This window comes from Sardina pilchardus, chromosome 1 (assembly GCF_963854185.1).
Source record: "Sardina pilchardus chromosome 1, fSarPil1.1, whole genome shotgun sequence".
Classification (NCBI taxonomy): Eukaryota; Metazoa; Chordata; class Actinopteri; order Clupeiformes; family Clupeidae; genus Sardina; species Sardina pilchardus.
In genome coordinates, this window is record NC_084994.1 from 49386243 (window position 1) to 49409443 (window position 23201).

Below are 23201 nucleotides of genomic sequence, written 5' to 3' on the forward strand. Positions count from 1 at the left end.
GAAGGATCATTCACACAAAGAAGATGCTTCAACCAGTGACGCCACAGGCTCAGTCAAAGGGAATGGTACATTAGAACATTGGTTAGTTAATCATTTACCCCAGTGTTCCTAAATAACCAAATCTTTCAACTAAACTGTTAAGATTCTATTTTTACATTTACGCAGTTACATTTTCAATGTGGCATCACTCACTCTTTGCCAATAATTGACCATCCCTAAATAAGGCATCTAATGAACTCGACTACAGTAGGCAACTTGAAACCTAGCGGTCAGAGATTGCAATAGACAAACAAAACAGTAGTGACATGCTCGTAGGCGTTCCCAATCAGTTAACAGCGCTGTAGTCTACATCGCCAGAACTGACTTCTGACTTTGACAAGAAGGAACTGATACTGACCGTGTTGAAGTTTATGTTGTTCACGAACAGGTAAGGTTGATTTCGTATAAATTGTCTATCCTAATCATTATTAGCCTATTATTCTGTCTTGTTTGGTCGATTTCGGCTCATAAGAGAATCGACTTATATCATAGCCTAGCCTACTGTAGTTACAGTAACTGTTGTGAGCGTGCATAGCTCATAGTTGAACTTTTGGGGTGATCACTGTTGGTCAAAATGTATCGCAGCATAGTCTGAGCTGTGTATTGTTGCCCAAAGTAGCAAGTATTTGGCATGTGCTCTGGTTATCACCTTATGCAGACACACATAAGCATCTCGCGGATTATTATTTGTTTCCTCAGAAGTTTCCATTCATTTGGAAAAAAACGAATGCACATTAGGGACCAAACGGGCATGGCCCTGTAGACTATACACATTGCTTAATCGTGCATTTCCGCTGTCTGTATCATTTAAATGGATAATGAGTAAACGGCGATCGCTGATCACCTAAACTCTGTGCGGACAGTGCACGCGGTAATCAGCGTCCGTGTAGTCCTGACGCACCGCTCTTCTGCTTCAGCGAGCCTCGTGCCATAGCATTCTTGTCAGATTGTTTCGAGTCAACTCTGAGAAATGATACAATGAATAAAGCAACATACCGATGGCTATAGCTGGGCCCATTGTTTCCATTCACACCCTGGTGCATGCATGACTGAGCGATTGAAGGCTTAGTAAGGGCTCAGGGTTCATGCTGCTGTCGTCTATTTTGCTGCCTTGGCTATGAAGTTTAACTTCAGCTCTGTTTATTTTATCCAGATAGGCTATAAGCCTACATCAAGTAGCCACACATATTAGCGACCTTTCATCAGCAAGTCCTATATATTTCACATAGAAATCAGAAATGTGTTAGTCATTGGACAAGTCCAACAAAATGAAGCATAGATTGTATGCATATCAATATTAATTCAAAACACAGGCCTATCTCTGGAACGCTTGAGTTATTTTTGCAGTTTTACAGTAGACTCATGATGGTGATGCTAATTCTGAAATAGAAAAAAACATGAATCATTCATTTCTGACCACACCTGCTCATTTGTTTTAATGATAAGGCTACAGGTGGATGGAATCATGTGAAGATAATATATTATGAGATTATTTCAAAATAGTATGCATGTCATCATATATTTACCATCATCTCTAGCAATGCTTTTCAAGTCATACTTGAAAGGAGCAAGAACAATCCGTCTATTTTTACTCCTTTTCACTGAAAATAGTTCATCTGTATCATGCCAGTTCAAACACAGAACCCCAATGACAGGAAGGACTTTTTCGTTCAAACAAATAATACTGTTGTGCTAACAATGTCAGTGTCAGAATCTTGTAGTGCTTGAGATAATATTTATATGGATTTATGAGGTTAAGATAACAGCCAGGGATCCTTTCTCATCAGGTGTCATGGCGCAGCCCGCCCTTGAGTTATGGTGACCGGTAAAAAAGCTCTTTTTGGGAAGCTTTGAAATTTACCAGGTACTTGTTAAAAGAACAAGAATAAGATGGACTAGCTGCTGCTAGGAACATTTCTTGGATTTGTGTGACTACGTCATGTTTGCGTCAAAAATAGCACCACTGGTTTTGTGGCATGACCTCAACTGTGGCAGAAGTTGCAGGAACTGTCAGACTACTAAATGATGCAATGGTCTACTTGTAAATATTTTTAGTTAAGGTCTAGTTGCCATTGACTACTGCGGTATGCTACAGAGTGTCTTTGTTGCTGTGTGAGTGATGCCAGTTGTTCTTGAGCCAATAAAGAAACAGAAGCTAATTAACAACATGCAGCAGATTGTAGCCACACTCAATTTAATCTGACCACTGAAAGTAAATCTGAGCCTGTGCCATTAAAAAGAAATTCTGGACCCGTGCCAAAGAGCAACTCTTAAGACGGTGGTTAGATATGCTATGTATGGAGCAGTGAGCTCAAGCCTGAGGAATGATTATTTTGCCACTGTGCGGTGGCTGGCAGGTCCCCTGTGTGTCCTCTCCACTGAGCCCCATGCAGCTCCAGGCATGCCAAGTCTCTGGGGCCGTGTGGTCTTCCTTGACGCACAAGGCACGTCCTGTTCCGACCAGACTGCATCACATCTTCTGCCGTTGGTCCAATAAAGTTCTCCTGCACAACAACACCTTTGCCAAGAGAAGGGCGGGAAAAAAATATGGGAAAGGCTAACTCTAATTTTACTCTCAACTCTATGACCACAGCACTGAATCTTTTTTAAGGCCGTTTTGATGAGCACTAGTGGGTTGTGTAGCAAATCTATTAAGACATCATCTCTACTGCTGGGAGAGATTTTAGTGGTGGGAGTGCACATAAGATGAATAGACTGAGCTAGACATTTGTACAAAAGTAATTGCATTTGCTTGTTATATATCGCTGCTTGACTCTCACATCAGACACTGTGTAGAAGGAGGAGAATACATTTTATTAGGCTTATGGAACATTACCAATATTAGCCCGAAAGATTTATTCACTTATTACAATGCTATAAAGTCATAGCAGAGATGAACATGTTTTTGTACTCCATGAAGTCTGTGCAGTACAACAAGGGTTATTTTTATTTGGGTCATACTTGTCTAGTAGCGCATGTGTCATTTTTACTGCAGCAATCATAAATCTGAGCGCAGACAGTGAGATGGACGAACACTAGTGTTGTCCTGTCACCGAGCCAATCGCTGGTCATGTGAGGAAGCAAGAGTGCTGCTATGGGAACACATGCCTGTACAAATTGAGGAATTGCCCGGCGACACGTTGTAAAGCAGAAGTGCTTTATTAAAGGAGTACGTCGTTTTCATGACTAAGGCTGTCACTGTGCTTCTTCTGCCTGGTGGGACTTCCTCTAGCTGACCACCGAGCAGCACCGTCAGCTTCCCAACACATCACACAGCAGCAGACAGAACGGGAAAAGGGAAGACCATTGCCCTCAACATTCTTTTAGTCGTTGAATTCGTTTGATATTTTCACCAAAGAATTCAAAGAGATTCATGAATAGAATAAAGAATGCAATAAAGCACATTGAATGACCCCTGTGTATGAATTGTGCTGTATAAATAAACTTGACTAATTCAAATAGCGGTACACAGATGACCTTCTTGATAAGTGGTGTGAATCAAGAGGGATGTTGATAGATAGCACCTTAAATTAAATCAGCAGAAAGAGACAGCAAAAAGGCATTCGATCCGAGTCGTTCAACAACTGTCGGTCACCCAAACCCCAACGGCTGGAGGGGCAGAGAAGGCACCGTCAAGTCACAATATATATTAGCAAGTTGGATGCAAGCCTGCGTATTGTGAATCTCTCAAGACAAACCTGAATCAGTTTGGTTAACCAACTGCCAGTCACTCAAGCCCCAGCGGCCGCAGGCGGTGGAGGAGGCCCCGCCAGATGACCCTTCCCCCGGGCCACTGACCCACTTCACACTCCGGCCCCGGGGCCCTCGCCCTCCACGTCCTGCCGGCCCGGCCCTGATGCATCGCCCATGTGTGTGTGAGGCGCTCGTGCAAACCTGCCGCTCATTCCATTGTGTCCAGTCAGGATGGTGATAGAGGAAGCAATCCCCCTCCCACCCCAAACCCCCTGACTCTCCCTGCGCACCCCTCCCCCACCCCTCCTCTGCTCAGAGCAGGTAGACCACCAGAGCCCTGGGCGCACAGGGGTCCAAAAAGAACTTCCGCACATTGTGCAACTGTAAATACAGGAAGTCTTGTTGATTGATATTCTCCCCGTACTCCTTCTCAGTCTTTGTGTTGCCGTTGAAACAGATACCTGTGTTGTGTTTACATTTTGACGCGCTGTGAAATCTATACCAGCTTTATTGGCAGCGACTTTTGGCAGTCCTTTTGTACACTTTTTGTACAAAGCTATAACTCTTTTTGTAGGCATTGCAGGCTAAGATGTTTTTGCGAACCTCTGTGTTTCATTCTTTGGGTGTCTTCCCTCTGATTTCCCAGAGTGTTTTTTTTACAACTTCGTTCATAACAGTTCTGGAGATGGCACGTCACTTTTTTCACACATACTCACCGCTCTGAGGGTTCTTTCCCCAGTTTTTGCGACTTTGCGTCGTAGCGAACTTGAGGACCGGAGGTAGACAGTGTCCCCACACGGGGATTTCCACCCCTCAAACTCTTCCACAGCCTCTTTGAGACGCCGCCATTGAGTGGCTTCCTGTTTTGAGGCCCTTGTAGTCGACAACAGGCAACAGGCCGTCCCTGCAGCATTCACCTCATTGAGTCACTCTGCGTCCTTCACAATGTTTCTACTGGAAGTCTGGAAGTCAACAATAGTAGTCCCTTTCATCTTTTGGCTACATAAGACACACAAGGATAAATACACGTACCGTAGTAAAACATATTTATTTTCCTAATTGGACAAATTTAGCATATTTTTCAATTGCCGGAACATCTCATGAACTATATAGTTACATAACACTGGAAAAAAGTATTTCCTAAACTATAAATAACATACCCAACATGGTGAAATGAAATTTGTGTCAGGGCCATGTTATTCATAGGCAGGGCTCCAGTCTCACTGCCAGGCCTGGTCTCTCTCTCTCTCTCTCTCTCTCTGTCTCTCTCTCTGTCTCTCTCTCTCTCTCTCTCTCCAGATGACAGGCAGGGCAAGTTTACACAGCCACCTCTTGGCACGGCGCTCTGTCTCCCTCCTCACTGATTTAGACCCGGGTGCTCCTTGTCACATTGGCTCCACTCTCCGCCACCACGGAGCAGCCAAATAGGGCAGCGCCGCTGCTGACGCTCCTCCAGAGCAGCAGACTGAGGAGTGCTGCTCCTCTAGTGACCCTCAGAGCTTACTGAGCAGAGAGACTGGAGCCTCCTCTCTGATGCTCTCATCTGTACACATTGCCACCTTAGCGACTGAGGACACACTGAGGACGGCTTGACGCCAAAACGCGTTTGTTTTTTAGGCATGGTGCTACAATAAAGAATAAAAAGATAACGAACTAGTGAGTGCGGTTCTTTTGCACACCTTAGCCACTATATCATCACATTGTTGGCCCTCATAATGATGGTTTGTTCAAGGTGCTCTAAGCTATGTTACGCCGTTTCTAAGCGAAAACGAACTGCCTGTCCCCTGAATACACAGTAAAAAATCATGGTCTCTGTGGACAGTCCAGGCTCCAAAAATGGCATCAAGAACAACGGTCCAGCCTGGGCCATGAAATATAACAAACTATTCTTGCCAATCACTGACGAGTTGCACCTTCAGGAGAGTTTCAGTTGCACAGGAGAGAGGGGGACGGAGGGGCGAGCTAGCTCTCTATTTTGTTTGAACGTCAACAGAAATTACGTTACCCAACATCGCTTAGAACACCTTTAAGTGGCAACAGCCTCAGTCTCTATATCCGACAGCACCAACCCTCATTAAAGCATCATCCAGTCCATTCCACTCATCAACCTGCGTCATTTATTGACAGCTACAATTGCCGGTGTGGATAGTGTACTGTTACAAATGCAATTTAGTTTAGTGTTATTGAACAGCAGAATAAAAAGCTGCTTGATTGTTGTGTTGAGGGGAATGTATCTGATCGTGTGGTGTAAGAGGCAGGGCGGAGGCTTTGTGGAGTTGTGAATGAAGCGCCTTGTGGCTGGGGGAGCCGCAGCAGATGGAGTGGATGGTGGGGTGGTGTGAAGCTTCTGGAAACTCTGTGGGCAGACCTGAGCAAACACTCCAAACTGAGATCATTTCACACCAGAACGTTCACACGTCGTCTGCGTAGACACCCTAAACACACACACACACACACACACACACACACACACACACACACACACACACATTCTCCACCTCACCCATAACATTCCTCACAGGAGTAAGGAGGACATTTTTATCTCTTGGGAAAGAATTCAGTTTTCACTGTTGTGATACCAGGGTCCGCAGGGAGCACACAGAGGAATTGTCTGCTCTGTGTGAGAATGCCTGGCTGGTGTCTCTTTCTAATATCACTGCCACTGTCTCTGTCACTATACCATGCTTTTGCTTCTCAAAGGCTGCAACACACGTTCCGTTCGGGATTGGTGCAGTCGGCTCCTCTTGCAAACATCAGGCCCCAGCTGCAAAAACTCTCAAATGTCTTGGACGGAGCATTTCGACAACCCATCAGATGTGAGCAATCTATTTTGGTTGCTGCGGCACACATTTAGTTGTCGTCCTACCTCAGGGCCCAGGCTAAATATATCCGCGAGCGCACACACACACACACACACACACACACACGCGTGGAACGCCTACTCATTCAGGCGGCAGGAAGTGTGTCAGGTCCTGTTGCTCGGCGGCGCAGGCTGATTGAGTGTGAGCTGAGCAACAGGAAGTGTGCGGTCAGGGCTCTCTGCGTGCCTCTGCTCTACTGAAGCCGTGCTGGTGATAATCTGCCCGTCTGTGTCAAATCTTCACGCTGCGATTAGGAGCCAAATCTCCCCCCACCCACCGCTCACTCCCCAAATTACACTACCACCTCTGCACCTGTAGGTGGGAAGGAGAGGTGATCTGGGGGTCAGAGGCAGAGGGGCAGAGGTGGTGACAGAGGAGGTGCTAAGATGACCCAACTGCAGATCCACCTCCTCCCCCCTAGTCTGAGTTTAAACCGGTTTTCACGAGAAACCAAACTATTTTGGGAGGAGGACTTTCACCCGAGAACTTTTTTTTCATCATTAGTAAAAATTGATGATGACAGCTGTACTTCCTCCCCCTGAGCTGCCCCCTCCCTCTCTCTCTCTCCCCCTCTCTCTCTCTCCCTCTCTCTCTCTCTCTCTCTCTCTCCCACACTCGAGCACGGCAGCGGTGTGTGAAGCGTCGAGTTCTGAGCTCTGAGAGAAGCGTTGCCCACTGCACTCACAGCAGCAGCAGCAGCAGAAAAGAGGAAGTCGAGGCAGCTCGAGCTCCCATGTGACGCCTCTCTCATACGCCCGTGTCAGTCGCTCCACGTGCGGCTGCGTGACGGCAGGTGCCCCGAGCGCCACAGATCCCTGCAGGTGAGACGGGCTCGACGAGGCAGAGAGGGGCTCGTCGTTTTCTCTTTTCTTCTCAACCCAGGGGCCTCTGGGAGCTGGCTGGCTGGCTGCGCTGGAGCCTGAATGTGTCCATTCATGGCCTGAGTCAGGGAGAAACTGAGCCGCTGGGAAAGTCGCTTCGCTCAGCATGTTCGCCCGCGGTTTTAAAGCCACATCTAGTTTCAGCTCTTCCCTGGGTATTTGTTTTGCTGCGTTCCTGTAGTCTGTCAAGCTCATTCACATTTTGAAAGGCCCTGCAGGTTTTGGCTGGTGTGTTTATGGACGACACCAGACTGTAGTTCACTAGTAGTGTAGGACTGGAGGGTCACAGTGAAACGTGTGCAACTGTCCAGGTGTTGGGATTCTGTGTTTTTGTTTGGGTCTTGCTGTAGTAGATCATTCTAGGTGATTGTTTCACATTTTCACATTTTTGTATGTATGAATGTAATATGCTTTCGCTTTCAGCTGGGCAAATATTGGCAACCAAGCTGCCTCCAGTGGAACTTTTTCAAATCTGACTTTATTTTTTCTTCGGTGGTTTTTCAGACAATCCCTTTTAAGATTGTTTTTCTGCCAGAGGTTCTTGTGGTTGTGATTCATTTTGTTTTGTAGCATATTTCTTCTCTTGTGGAACGTCAGAGCCTCCCACAGATGTGACTATTTTCAGTTTGACTTTTCATGGCAGTGCTTTTAAGCTGGGTTGTTGGATGTGCTCACCGCAACCACGTGAAGCTGACAAGTTTGTGTTATCTACGCACTGAGATAAAGAGGTATTTTACCGGGAAGTGGTTTCTGCTTAATCCATGGGTCAGGTGTTTTGGTGTGAGGAAATGTCCATGTGCCACTGGGGTCATGTTGGCACACTGCTGTCCTGGACTTGTCCTGATGGCAGGAGATTCATGTGGGACATCAGGCAGCAGTTTCCTCACGCTTTCCTCTGGAGTTGTGCTGCTGAGTTAAGCACTTGCTCCTTCTCACAGTTGGCTGTGACTGACTCACACTATTTGTTTAGAGATTGGATTGAGATTAGTTTGATTTTAGTGTGTGTGTGTGTGTGTGTGTGTGTGTGTGTGCTGTGTGAAAGTTGGTGTATTTGCCATGTTTCCATAATGCTGATAGCAAAACCATTTGTGAGAGTTTGTGCAAATGATGACAGGGCCACTTTAAATCCTCATGAGCAAATGAGAGGTATAAACGTACGTGCGGCCGTCTCAGGAAACGTGCTCCCCTTCACTCCCCCCATCAGCACATTTATGAAACATCGACGAGCGCCTGTTTGTGTGATTGACATCTCTTGGACCGTACATGAGTCGTCTTCAGCCCTCTGTTCCTCTGTTCCCCTGTGCAGACGTGTAGGCCCACGCCACTGTGAGAATGACGGAGCAGCAGTAGCAGCATGGCCCAGTGGGATGTTCCTAACAGCCAGGGCAGCAGCATGGAGCCCACAGGTAACTGCACCACCCTCTTCTCCACCCCAAACACAACAGCAGGGACGCGTCTCCCAAAAACATAGTTGATAACAAAGTTAGCAACTATGTCGGTTGCAATTTCCCTAGCCTGGCATAGCCTTCTGTAAGCTTCCGCTCAATTTTCATTTCCCTTCAGTACGAGGGTTTGGTATGACCAGGCTACAATTTCCCAACCGACTAAGTTGCTAACAGGACCCAGAACGGCACCCATTTGGTTATCTGGAGTCTTGGTTGCAATGAGTGGGTTAAAGAGTAACTGTATGCTTCAGAGGCGACATCATTGTCCAGTGTACATATGAAATGAATGATTAGCTCTGGTAGGTGAACGTCATACCTGCCACAAAGTTCCTGCTGTGTTGTTGACCTTAGCAGCTGATGAGGCTTGTTATAAATATCACTAAACAAAAAGCTTAGATTTGAACCATGGAAATGTCCATGGAATTGTCCACTACTGACTGTATTCCATGTCACAATATGCTGTAGTGTAGTGCCATTGAAAGTGAAGGTACCGTAATTTGCCAATTATTAGCCGCGGCTTATACATTGATTTTGCGAAATTTCTTCAGCTATGAGTTTAATACACCGGGACAGTTACAGTAATATGGTGTTTGGTGTTTGAATGCTTTTGTTTGTTTTAACTTGCAAAAAACACTGTCCTGGGGCTTATACACCATGCGGCTAATACACAGGAAATGACTGTAAATGATGCCTCCTGGTTGTTGCAGATGCTGGTGTCTCTACTGCGGCGCCAGAGTCAGACATCTACCGCAGTCTGCAGGCCGTGCTCCGAGAGCTGGACAGCCGCCACTCCAGCGCACGGGTACACAAAGGTACGCCCTCCGTGCCCCCCCCCCCCCCCCCACGCCACGCTCACCTTGGGCTGGTGCGCAATCACACACCGAAACATCAGAATGTCAGAATGAGGAACGGGATCTGCGAGTCATCCATGTTTATTTTAGTCTCAGCATCATAACATGTTTGTTTTCTAGCTAGGCTTCCTTCCTGAGTCGGCATCAACTAAGCATAGCAGTGTTAGTCATTTCATTGGTCAACTGTGACATCTGTGATGTTAGATACTGTAGGGGGATTTATCAGACCTGCTGCACACATGCATTATTTGGTGTTGGGCTCTTTATCTGCAAATACAAATATGCCCATATAAGTCCAGAGCAGGAGGATATGAGTCAGTCCCTTTTTTTACGGTCACAGCAATTCAGCTTTTACAAACTTCTCATATGACTTCCAGCTTTCGGTGTCCATCGTGATTTATCAGTAGTCCATGCTGACTGAGCCATAGTGTGTGTGAGCACATGTGACATTGCTTACGTTTTTGGCTCGTTTGTTTTCACAGGGATGCTGAGATGGACTCTTCACAAAAAGGTTCAGAAAAACCCACAGTACAACCTGATTCTGGTCAAGGTGGTCATCAAGGAGCTAGAAAAAGTGAGTCAACAACATAGATGAATTGTACTGTAGGCCTCAGAAAGCTAGAAACTCAGAAAAGTATTGTTCCTTTTATCTACAGTATATAAATTGTTTATGTTAAACATATTACATTTGTTCAGTATGTCTTACGCGTGCATAATTTTTTTTTTCCAGACAGTTGAGTATTTTTAATGCATGGATACATGTTGATGTTGATTGTTCTAATGTGCGATGTGTGTATGTTGGATTCTCTCATCTAATGGGTAAATGCTTTGAGTAAAAGTGGACAAATAACAATAGTTATTCATTACCGTCTTAGGAACAAAATCTCAATCTCTGTTATTAAAAGAGAATGATAACTGATAGGCTGACTGTTAATATAATGAACTGATGTTTAATTGAAAGCATGAGATGAAAACGTGTAGTTGGTGTACAGAAGGGTACAGTAGATGTCTAGGTGGGCGCGTAGAGGGAGTAAAGTTCCTGACGTGTCTCCAAACATGTTGTGTCTCTAGGCAGAGAGGCTGGACTGTAAACTGCACATCATCCCCCTGCTGCACACCCTGATCTACGCCATCATACAGGTACAGCACACACACACACACACACACACACACACACACACACACACACACACACACACACACACACACACACACACACACACACTTCACTACAGTCCACGCAATGACTCATCATACAGGTACAACACACACACGCACACACACACACACACACACACACACACACACACACACACACACACACACACACTCACACACTCCACTACAGTGTGCACTATGACTCCGGTTCTGTGGTAGCTGTCCTCCCAGTCTGGTGAAGGGGCTCTGCACCCTACCCCACATGACACACGACTCGAGTGCTCTCGTTTCACACGCACCTCACACCTGCATTTCCTGGTCAAGATGGAAAGTTTCTGTGACTGATATTTACCCACTGTTTGGTGTGTGTGTGTGTATGTGTGTGTGTGTGTGTGTGTGTGTGTGTGTGTGTGTGTGTGTGTATGTGCCTACACTGACTGTAAGAATTAGCTGTGCTGTTCCGTCGTGATGTTTCCACAGACTAATGGCCTTGCTGTATATAAATCTGCCTCCGATATCATCTGTGTGTGTGTGTTTGAGTGTGTGTGTGTGTGTCTGTGTGTCTGTGTGTGTGTGTCTGTGCCTACACTGACTGTAAGAATTAGCTACGTTGTTCCGTCATCATGTTTCCACGGATTAATGGCCTTTCTGTAAATAAATCTTCCGCTGAAATCATCTCTCTCTGTGTGTGTGTGTGTGTGTGTGTGTGTGTGTGTGTGTGTGTGTGTGTGTGTGTGTGTGTGTGTGTTTCCAGACCCCGTATATTCCTGACGAGCTCTATAAGAGAGTGTATGACTTCTGTAAGAGGCTGCTGACACTGCCTCAACCATACTGCACCGTGGGCCTCACCTACTCCAGACAAATGAAGATGGAGCGGGGGACCCCAGGTACCACACACACACACGCACGTACACACACACACACACACATACACACACACACACACACACACACACACACACTCACACACACACACACACACACAAGCTCCACTAAGTCAGCGAAACAGCCAGACGAGTTTACTGTAACATCTTCGCTTTGTCCCAACAGGTGTTCTGTACCAAAGAATGCTGATTTCAGAACACAGCGTGAAGAATGAAAGCTATCCTCTTCAGGAGAAGTGAGTTATGCATCAAACGTTTATATCCAGCCCATAAATAGTTTTGTTTGTGTGTGTGTGTGTGTGTGTGTGTGTGTGTGTGTGTTGGCCCTGGGTTTATATATTTAGCATAAACAATGCACTGCTGCAGTGCTTCCTGTCTCGCTCTTGGCGCAGCCTTGGCCATGAGCGCTCCAAATTGCTGAGTCAGCCCTGTGGCGCCCGCTGACCGCTGAGTAACCGTGTTCCCCCCCCACCCCCCCCCCCCCCGTGTGTCCGTCCGTCCGTCCTGCTCCTCCCTCCCTCCCTCAGGGTGTTTGTGTTCGCCGACCCGGCCGTGCTGGAGGGCTCCCTGGCCAAGGTGCTGCGGGTGGACATCGAGTCGGGCCAGGCCTTCCAGAGCCCGCTGGGCCTCATGCGCGCCGCCGTGCAGCACAGCCTCCAGGCGGCCCTCGGGGTGGACCGGTGCCAGGGCGCCGCGCTGGCCAACGCCCTCCAGGTCAGTTCACGCCCACCTCTCCGCTCCGCAACGTCCGTGTTCTGTCTCGAAACGCGGCTCTCGGGAACCACAACTGCTGACCGTCTGCTTTTGTGTCACACGTCATCTGAGGGACGAACCTGAAACGTCTGTACTCTTCAGAGGTGCTTTTGAGATGTGTGTGTGTGTGTGTTTACTCTCGATGTGGCTTATCGCTGTGGGATTGTAGCCGTTGTGAAGAGCAATCTAATCTTAATCTTAATCTGATTTTAAAAATGTCAGGACTCTTGCCAAGAAAGGTTGCGTCTACTGCAACAGTGTCACATCTCCTGTAATATGATGCGGTGTATGCGCGTGTGGGTGGAGGGTCGGACCTCTTTCTCAAGATGGCTGGTCCTCTGTGGTTCCCGTGGTTACCGTTTACAGTAAAGTGTGTTCATTTCTCTCGGCTGGGGGACGCAGCTGGGACCCTTGCAGTCAAGGCTGTGTGTGTGTGTGTGTGTGTGTGTGTGTCTGTATGTGTGTGTGTATGTGTGTGTGTAGGAGGCTCCGATACTACAGGCACAGGAAGTACTCAGAGCTCAGCTCTGGCCTTTAACTTGCACTGACAAGTTTCGTTTCTCTCTAGTCATTCGTAGTGTTCCCAGACGGCTCAAGTTATGAGATTGTCATGTTCTATTAGCAGTTCTCAGTTCTCAAGTTCTCTTTTTAGTCCAACATGGAGTCACTGGACGGCTATTGCCCTTGGCTACCAATTTGGTACAGTTGACAGCCAGATTTGGTTGGCTTTGGCAACCAATACATCATGCTTGTTTGCCAAGCTGGCAACCACTTTTAAAAGTTAACATTGAGGCCTGGATTCATTTGTTCAATTGAATGAATATAGGACTTCAACCTTGTCACATATAAGCCGCATTGTGTATAAGCCGCAGGACAGTGTTTTATGCAAGTTAAAGGAAACAAAACCATATTAACACCATATTAACCGCCCCCCTGTATTAACCTCATAGCGGAAGAAATTGAGCAAAATCAATGTATGAGCCGCGGCTAAACTCTTGTTTTAAATAGCTGTTACTGTTTCTCAGCATTTTCATGTGCGTCTACTGAGCGCAGTGCATTGGCTAATGACGGCTGATTCCATCTCTGATTGAGTCAGTGAGTTATTTTCTGCATTTAGAGTTTAATCTACCACAGTAATCACACTCGGCGACAGAAGCAGTCTGCCACAATCCAAAGTGTTAGCCATTGCGCACCGCAAAGATTCTGAATGAGATGAGAAGCCAGTAGCTCTCAGACTGAGACCTTCTCTCTCCCCACGGGTGTGAAGTGTGCTCTGAGTGTGTGGAGTTTATCGGCAGCGCATCGGCCTTACCGGAGGCGCCTCAACAGGACGCCTCGCTGGAGTGTCCAGATGTTGTTGTCCCAGACCTGTTTTTTACTCTACTCATCACTCAGTTTTTACCTTTGTATTTATCTGTTTCTTTCTGTGTGTGTGTGTGTGTGTGTGTGTGTGTGTGCGCGTTTTAGGGTCAGTCATTACAGGACGTGGAGCCGTACTTCCAGGAAGTGCTGTCGGCGATGGAGCACAGTGCGGAGGCCAGCCGGAGTGAGCACGCCCAGCTGACCGACAGGCTGCAGACGCTCTACGCGGAGATCCTCAGGGCCTCAGTGGACCAAGGTAGCGCCAGGTGGACATGTGGCTGGGGGGGTTGTGGCGGAGAAGGCCTCTAGTTTTGAGGGCCATATTTTTGGCAGAGGGGGTTGCACAACAGTTTGCATGAAACAAACTGATTTGGGTGTTTTAAAAACAGCGTTGCACCTAATGTATAAGGGAATGTTTTCTTTTTTTTCAATCTTTTTCCTATTTGTTGTGTGGAAGATTTTGGTGGGTACTGGGGGGTATTTGGGGGGCACTGTGCCACCGTATACCACCATGGGTCCAGGTGGCCACGGAGACTGAGGTTTGAGTCTGACCCGGGTCATTTCCTGAACGCCTCTCTTCTCTGTCCTCTATCAGTACATCCTTTGTGTTCTTTTAATGGATTCTTCACTTCCTGTTCAAATTTGTATATTCTATTTCCGGAAAACATTTCAGTTTCGGAGATCCCCTGAGGAAAGCTGCATTTGTCCCACTTCTCTAGCTGACTCAGCTCGTGTTAAAGCCGTATTGTGTTGGCTGCAGACAGTCTGTGCTGTGGCTCAGCCAGTGCATCACCCAGTCCCTGTGGATGGCTTTGATGCTCTGTGTGCAGCAGCTGTGTGTGTGTGTGTGTGTGTGTGTGTGTGTGTGTGGCACACAGGACGCTGTGTCAGTGTTTGTGTGTCATTGTGACGGTTTGGGCTTCTTTCCCTCTCTTTTAGCTCCATTGTCCCACGGATCTCTGTGTGACGTTCCGCTTCCCAATCCGGAGATGAGCTTCCACATTTGGAGCGAGGAGGAGGAACTCTGTGAGTGAGCCTGCATTCAGACCATCTTTATTATTATTATACAGCTCCTATGTCCCCTACTGGGGACGGGCTCATTTTTGGACATATTCATTTGTTGTGTTGATTATTATTGTTAGTGGCTGAGAGTTCATTCTCTTCACACTCCATATTTAGGTTGATATAGTTTCATAAGGAGCTCAGTGACATTGACGTATTTGCCTCCCCCATCTTGCTTTTAGTTTTTAACGTTACTTTTGTGCTGTTTAAACATTTATTTTGTGTTATTTAGACGTTACTTTTGTGCTGTTTAGACGTTTATTTTGTGCTGTTTAAACATTTATTTTGTGATTTAAGAGTTTAATGTTGACAGCCTATTTTCATTTCCTCTTCTCTATATTGATGTGCGTGACAGGGAGGGAGCTGGCCAAGTTCATCCGCTCCAGCTCCTTCTGCGAGCCCTTCTCCTTCCCCGAGGACTTCATGGCCGACCTGTCCACGGACCTGGACCCCGAGATGCCTCGCCACTCCGTCATGTCCACCGACAGCGGCATCGAGCGCGACCTGCCCGAGGCCGCCGAGCCGACGGTGGCGCCCTCGTCGGGCCGCCTGTCTCGGCGCGGGGGCATGAAGGTCAAGCCCTCGGTGACGGACAGCGTGGCGCTGATGCAGGACGCGCTGGAGGAGACGGGCGCGTGCGTGTGGGGCGCCACGGCCAGCGGGGCGGGCACGCTGCAGAGACGGGCGGGCACCAGCGCCATGCCCTTCGCCAAGCAGCAGCAGCGCCAGTTCACCGCACGCATCGTCATCATGGGGGACGACAGGGTGCTGGGCAGGATGGCCAGAGCGTACTACTGGTTCAGGTGAACACCCACACTGGGCTCATTCACAATGCCATACATTACATTACATTACATTACATTACATTACATTACATTACATTACTTTACATTACTTTACCTTACATTACATTACTTTCCATTACATTACATTACATTACATTACTTTACCTTACATTACATTACATTTGGCTGAGTCTTACTACATGGTTCATACCCTCAGTGTGTGATGGCCGTGTGTGGCCGGGGCGTACTACTGGTTCAGGTGTTAACTCTGGTCTCGTTTAGTTCACAACCTCAGTGTGTGTGTGTGTGTGTGTGTGCTTCTATTATTATTAGGGGCGGTGGGAGTGCAATGGCTAAGGAGCTGGGCTTAGCATGCAGTCAGCAGAAAAGCTGTGGGTATGAGTCTGGGTTGCCACTGTTGTGCACTTGAGCAAGGCGCTTAATCCTAAATTGAGATTGGCCCTTGTAAAGAGTAGATTACACTATTCTTGACTTTGAAGTAGCTTTGTAGAAGATGATCAGTTAAATGAGCCAGATAATGTTGAACGTGTGCACACAAGCGCTTATATAACCTTGACGTGACTTCATCTCGACATCACTGCAGTTTGATATGACTACGGCAGAACCCACAGAGAATCACAACTGCACTGTGGTCACCCCCAGCATGCGGACTATGGTTAAAATGGCTTGATTTAAATAACGGAAGTGGACAAGTCTGTTTGTGCATGTCTGTGTGTGTGGGCAGAGATTTCATGCCATGCTCAACTGGCATCAGCTCTCTTGGTTTCTCAAACAACCCTTGAAGGTTACTTGTGGGCTTTTTCGTGATCTAACTGCAGTTCCTCCATAATGACCGTCTGGTTGTGTTTGACAGGAAAAGGGAAGCAAGACGGCAGTTCCTCACAGCCAAAATCAACCTGCAGATGTACTACATTCCTGTTTCTGACCAGACCAGCTCGCCAGTCAAAGTAAGCCTTTCACACCGTGTTCAATTGATCCACTCAAATCCTCACAAAATCCTGTGCATCACCCTGTAGCCGCCCCCCCCTAGTGAGAAATCAGATAAGAAACTAGAAATGAGAATGTGCCATCTTCATTCAGTATTGACAATGTTCTCTCATAGTCTGTGTCCGTTTCTTGATCTCCGAGAAGCAAAAAAAAGTGTGTCGTCTTCAGTTCGGTATTGACAGTGTTGTCTCATAGTCTGTGTCCATTTCTTGATCTCTCCTCCTCAGGAAAATGGCTCGTCCGTGACGAGCAACCCTTGCTCTCTGGCCTCCTACTTGGGCATGGTGGATCCCTGGTACGAGTGCAACATAAACAGTCTGGGCCACATGATTCCCAAGCTTGCCAAAACGGTATGCACACTCCAACTGGTCATGCGCTTTAAATAGCTAAATTACAGTCAGTGCTAGCAGCAGTTAAATGCTACTGATCGTACAGGGCATGTAGACATGATCACAGACATGCAGACTGAGCCTGAACAATAAATACACTCATTATAAGGGAAGAGAAACTCTTTTATGGACACATCTGAGAGAAAGATATGAGTTGTCGTCCTTCTGCTACTGTCAGTCAGTTGCATGTCTGACCAGTGGGACTATGTTAGATAGATACTGTAGATAGGTACAGTAGATAGATCCTTTATTGTTCCATTGGATAATCATTTCCACACGTTTTCCTTTCATGTCCCATAGCACAGTAAACATGTAACACATAAAACATGCAACACATACATCCCATCCACCCATCCATGTGACATACAGTATATCTCATCCACACAGCATGTAAGACATCAGTTGTAGAACAGCCTCAAAGTGTCTCAACGTTCATTTCACAATCACACTCTACAGTATGATCATATATCATTTTTGCAAGTGGGATTAGTTGAGATTATCATGCACACAGCCTGTTTGGTGTTCTGAATGTATATTCCTATACTGTGACTTTGGTGTTCTGAACGTATACTCCTATACTGTGACTTTGGTGTTCTGAACGTATATTCCTATGGTGACTTTGGTGTTCTGAACGTATATTCCTATGGTGACTTTGGTGTTCTGAACGTATATTCCTATATGGTGACTTTGGTGTTCTGAATGTATATTCCTGTACTGTAACTGCGCTGCTACAGTGATCCCTTCTGTGTGACCTTTGACCCCATGCAGCACTGCAGCCCTGGCATGACATGTGAGCCCAACCCCTTCCTCTCTGATGTCATCTCCTACTATGTGCGGACGGGGCTGCAGCCCGTCTACTTCACCATCTATTACATCAAGGTAGCGTACAGTATCTCTCCTAAACACAACACAGCACGTCTCCTACAGCAATTAAAAAGAGCTGTCATTTCCTTGTCAATATATGCAAATACAGCTCTGGGAAAAAATGAAGAGGCCACTGCACATTTTTCTGATGTCATCCTACAGTTGCTGAGTGACATTTTAATGACTTGACGGTCCTATTCTAAATGAACGTCAACTCATTCCAATGTCACTCAGCAACCATAGCATGACGTGTGCAGTGGTCTCTTCTTTCTCCAGAGCTGTATATGCAGTGCGTAACAAAAGACCTTTTGATTTTAACCAGATGTAGTACGGAAGATAAAGGGTGCTATCATAAAAAGAAAACAAAGAGATGGTGTAAAATGTATCATTTTCTGAGCATTGTCTTGTATTGTTTGAATGGAGAATGTCAAAATGTATAGAAAAGCGTCTGATAGAGATTCTCTGGCTGATATAATTCTTTAAAAATCTTGAAATGTTTTATGCGATATGTTTTTTGTTGTTTTGTGTCATTGGCAGTAAGATAATTAAGCATTTTAAGTCACTGTTTCCATGGTTTCCACGGTGTCTCTTTCCACTGTACTGTAAGTGTGTGTTTGTGTAGGTAGTGTGTTTCTGTTCCACCAAGAGACTGTCTTAGCAATGGGAATGTTCACACAGCATTTGAAAACATAACAGTGATCTCGACTAAATTCTCTCACATTTTCCATTTCTTTCGTACTTTGTGTGAAACCCATCTTTTGCTATGATTACGTAGCACTCGTCTACTGCGGTGTACAATTCCACTGGAGAAGAAGCCTCAGTGTTTTCAGAAGTCACTGTCATTGTCTGGGATGGGCTCTGTTGGGCTGAGCAGGGCCGAGTCTATCTGGATGTCTAGAATAGTGTGTGATGGAACTAGAGTGTGTGCGCTATGAATTCCCCCTGAGGTGGCATCAGCCTGCTGAAAGTGGTGATTAGTGTGTGCTTCCTCCTTACAGATGTCATTTTCTAACCTCACGAGAGAGCCAGTAGAGGAAGTGTTCCTCTCTCATCTGGAGCTGGACTTCCCTGATTTTAAAGCCCTCCAAGCCTCTATGAAAGGTACATTAGTGTGTGAATGCAATTATTTGTGTATTTGTGTGTGCGTGCATGTGCATGTGTGTGTGCGTGTGTTCTGTCTGTCAGTGTGTGAGTGTGTGTGAGTGTGTGTGTGTGTGTGTGTGTGTGTCATAGTTCATGTTTGTTTGTATATATTTGGTCTTGATTGGCCACTCCACAGCCTGATTGCTTGGTCAAACAAAAGGGCGTTGGCCCATTGTGTGTGGCTCTAATATTTACCCTGTGTGCTCCACTCAGACATGTCCATGAGGCAGAAGAGGAACTCTCCGGAAGTCTACGGTGCCGCCATCTCAGTCAACTACAGAAAGGTGACTCATACTAAACAACAAACCAGAAAACAAGACAAGAGCTTGTTTTCCCCTCAGTCAATCAGATATCACTATAATAGATGAATACATTATGTTACATGTTATATTACATTATGCAACTCACAGGTTCACTTTTTGTCCTATTTGAAAGTAAGCCTTTGATCTGTAAAGCAAGCTTAAGTCATGATATTTTATTGTGTATTTTAGGCAGTCAATGAAAGTGCATTTTTTCATCAAATAACAATCACCCAATTACAGCTCCACTGAAATTACTTGGAAAACACAATGTAAATAAATGATTTATGAAAATGCATTACAATGGTGGATATATAGTGTTTTGGAAAAGAGCTCTTCATTTGATCTTAGATATGGCCCTAGGTAGACAGGCAGATACCACATTTATCTAGATTATCATTCAAACTCAGAGGCTGAGAAACCACACTGGCCAAAATAACTATATAAGACTGATCATTATCTTGCGCTAAATTACAGTGGCAGTCTACACAATGGAAAGATCCTATCTTGTAGATGGAGTAGCCTGTGCTAGGCCACTTCAGAGCTGACTGCTATAAGAACTTGGGAATAGAAAGGATGACTTTACTTTAATTAGAACAAGCATCATGTCAATTCAGTCATTTCCAACATTATCATTCTCATGAAACCTAACAAATCAATACAAATCGTTATCATCACCAAATCTAAGACACAATCTCAAGACTGTTACTGTAATAAGAAGTAATTTGTCAATGCTAAATTCTGCAGTACATTTACACTGTGTTCAAGAGGTGATGACCAGTGTCATTCAGAGTGAGGGCCCACAGGTGTATGGTCAGTCAGACAGTTTTGGTGTTTCACCGAGTCTAAGCTGCAGATAACAGGATCATTGGCTCCCTTGTCCCCCCTCCTCCCCACATTATCACTCCTCACATTATCATGCTAGATTTGTTTCTCAGCTGTAATCGTTGACCTTGTGTCCTCTTGTCACCGTTCTCACAGGTGTCGCTAAGCAACAGAGAGGTTGACAAAAGCCTGTCACTGAGGGCGTCTGGAGTTCAGATCTGTGCCATTCCCCCAAATGAGACGGAGGGTGAGGGCTCTAGCGCATGATAAGGGCTCATGAGACGCACTGGGCCGCCTCCATTATGCACACTGCTACATTCACTCAGTCACTGCATGATGCTATTGTGGATGATATCTTGGCCATTTGTGACTTTTTGCTGCCATCTTGCCAACTCAAATGCACACATATTGGTGGACTATAACTATAAAGATGTTATTGCTGATGGCATTTAGCAACTGGGTGCTACTGCTACTGGATACTTTGCTGTACTGATTTTGAAATGCTGCAAAAAAATTGACCTGCAAGCCACATACTTATTCATGATTTTGTTCTTTTCAGATTTCAACTGTCTTACTGTGAGCTTTACTGACATGAAACCCAAGGGAAGCCCGGTAAGTCCGTTCACCTTCAGTGTCTTTCATCCATGTTGCATGTCGGAATGTTATGCTGACTGAACATCACCATTTGTGTGTCCCATTGGCAGGAGCCAAAGATCAGGACCTGTGACATTAGAATCAGGTCTGTGGAAAGAACAACATTCACTGTTTGCCTGGACAATGACTCACGCAGGACTTTTAAAGATGTTCAAAGGTAAGATCTTAAGGAACTATTTTATTGAAAATTTTTTGTGAAAAATATACAAAAAGACATGTTTGAAATGAATTTGAAAACTTCAAATTTTTGTATACAAAATTTTACACACAAAGACACACACATACAGTATATGCACATTTTAAACATTTTGTATAATTATTTTTGTTTGTTTGTTGTTTTCTCACAGTATTGAGATTTCTCCTTGTCTTGATCCGGGATACTGCCTTCAGAAGACAGTGAGGTCTAAGTTTAACGTCACGGACGACAGCGAGGCTGGACTTAGCAAGTACATAAACAAGCGTCTGTCGCTGCCCATCAACACATTTGCTGGAATCATTCATTGACAAAAAGACTTGACATGATCACGGGGCAGAGTGGACACTGGACACCTCCGTCGGTCACTTCATGGAGGAGCTGAAGACACCAGAACTCCTGTAGACGCTGGAAGTGCCAGGCTGGCCACGCCGTTCTGATGGACTGCCGTTTAAGAGACGACTTCACTTCTCACATGCAACCGTCGTTGGAGAACACAGACTGACCGTGTGTGAAGAAAGTGTCTTTATTATCACAGAAAGCTGAAACACAAGTCAGTTCATAGTCATTCAAACATGGCTGGGTGCTTGGAGTGATATGAGGGACTATGGGGCTGAACCATACTGTGCTGTAATGTACTAGTATATCAATGCTGGTACAGCAATATTGTATGATAACACCTCTCTCTCTCTCATCCATTGCTCTATCCATATGACACTAACATTGATGATTCAGTGATACCTAGCGTACTTAGCATGTAGTATGGTTTATTTCAGGTGCATATCAGTCCATTCCGTCTGGTTAGGTAGGATTTTGTCATTTGGTGGTTTGAAGACCTACTCGTTTTCAAAAGATACTCCACATATCTAACATTTTCTGTTTCAATTTAGAAAGTAGATTCCTCAAGTCTAATTCGGCACATGTCAGTACACTCTCTGTCAAATTCGGCAAATGGCTCATCATGGCCCTCTAGCTGTTGGTTTTGTCTTTGCACTTCAAAACACCTCTAGTGTTCATAGACTGCCCTGCCCTTGTAAGTGGGAAGCAAACAGAGTCATAAACATTTCTCGCCAAATAACCCGTTGCGTTCATGACCACATACGGGAAGGGTGAAGTTAGGCTGTTATTTCACCAGAAACTGTGGACGTGGAAGTCAGTGTGTGAACACACTCTGAGCAAATGCGTCAGATTGGACTTGTTCACACGCTCAACCTTTTTTTCCTCCAGTAGAAAAAGAGGACTCATCATTTTTGTAAATTGTTTATGTGTTTTGCACATGTTTTTGCACACACTGGTCTTCCGCGAGAGCCTGTCAACATGCACCGAATGGGGCTGATAACAGACCAGCGCAGGCACAGCAGCCAATGGCAAAGCTTTGTGCTTGTTTGAAGCTGTGACTGCAGACTGTGTGGTTTCCATGGCCAAGTATCGCTCCACTTTATATAAATTGTGCAATATCCTGTGAGATCTATGTAAGATAAGTGGCATGTCCAATTTGATAAGGGTTTTAAAGCATCATGATCATGAGTGTAATTTGTAAATCATGAAGTTTTTCCAGAAGTTAACCTTCTTTGATGTAAGACATCATCATTCATCAGGATATGAAACTGCACAAAATTGCCTCAGCTGACAATAACAAGCCTCAGCAGGAAAAAAAAACATTAATCCATGAACTAGTTAAGTTACCCACCAAATGCTTACTAATTATGTTACCACATGATCTTTTAATATGGAAACAGACTACACACATGCACACATACACACTATGTTTAAACATGTTTACTGTAGGTCTACAGTTTTTGTAATTTATTTGATCATTATTTTGTAAATGATGTTGTTTGTACATATGTATAGGCCTACTTTATGTAAATAGACATATTTTTAACACAACAATAAAGTATTATGTTTGTAGAGAACAATGAGTGGATGAAGTTATTTTGATACCAAGCAGGGGTTCAAACATGGTGATAGCATCATGGACCTTAGCCATGCACCTGGAACACCTGTTCTGTCCTCAGTTCATTTTCTAAGCGCAAGATGGTGCCATTGGGT

At 45.5% G+C, this 23201-nt stretch overlaps 1 protein-coding gene across 2 annotated transcripts; it reads left to right on the plus strand.

Moving 5' to 3' along the window:
• The first annotated feature begins 306 nt into the window (after positions 1 to 306).
• On the plus strand, positions 307 to 23059 carry LOC134094410 (phosphoinositide 3-kinase regulatory subunit 6). 2 transcript variants are annotated; one of them, XM_062547923.1, is made up of 20 exons: positions 307 to 427; positions 8781 to 8880; positions 9627 to 9731; positions 10253 to 10344; positions 10842 to 10910; positions 11683 to 11815; positions 11979 to 12048; positions 12340 to 12526; positions 14033 to 14183; positions 14867 to 14953; positions 15345 to 15792; positions 16649 to 16742; positions 17010 to 17132; positions 17940 to 18050; positions 19034 to 19136; positions 19392 to 19462; positions 20459 to 20549; positions 20862 to 20914; positions 21007 to 21113; positions 21304 to 23059. In XM_062547923.1, exons 2-20 carry the CDS (start codon positions 8829 to 8831, stop codon positions 21458 to 21460), a joined length of 2304 nt encoding a protein of 767 aa, XP_062403907.1. In that variant the 5' UTR covers positions 307 to 427; positions 8781 to 8828; the 3' UTR covers positions 21461 to 23059. The 2 variants fall into 2 exon arrangements, with proteins under 2 accessions (XP_062403907.1, XP_062403915.1); XM_062547931.1 differs by lacking the exon at positions 307 to 427 and adding an exon at positions 7280 to 7414.
• Positions 23060 to 23201: the final 142 nt, after the last annotated feature.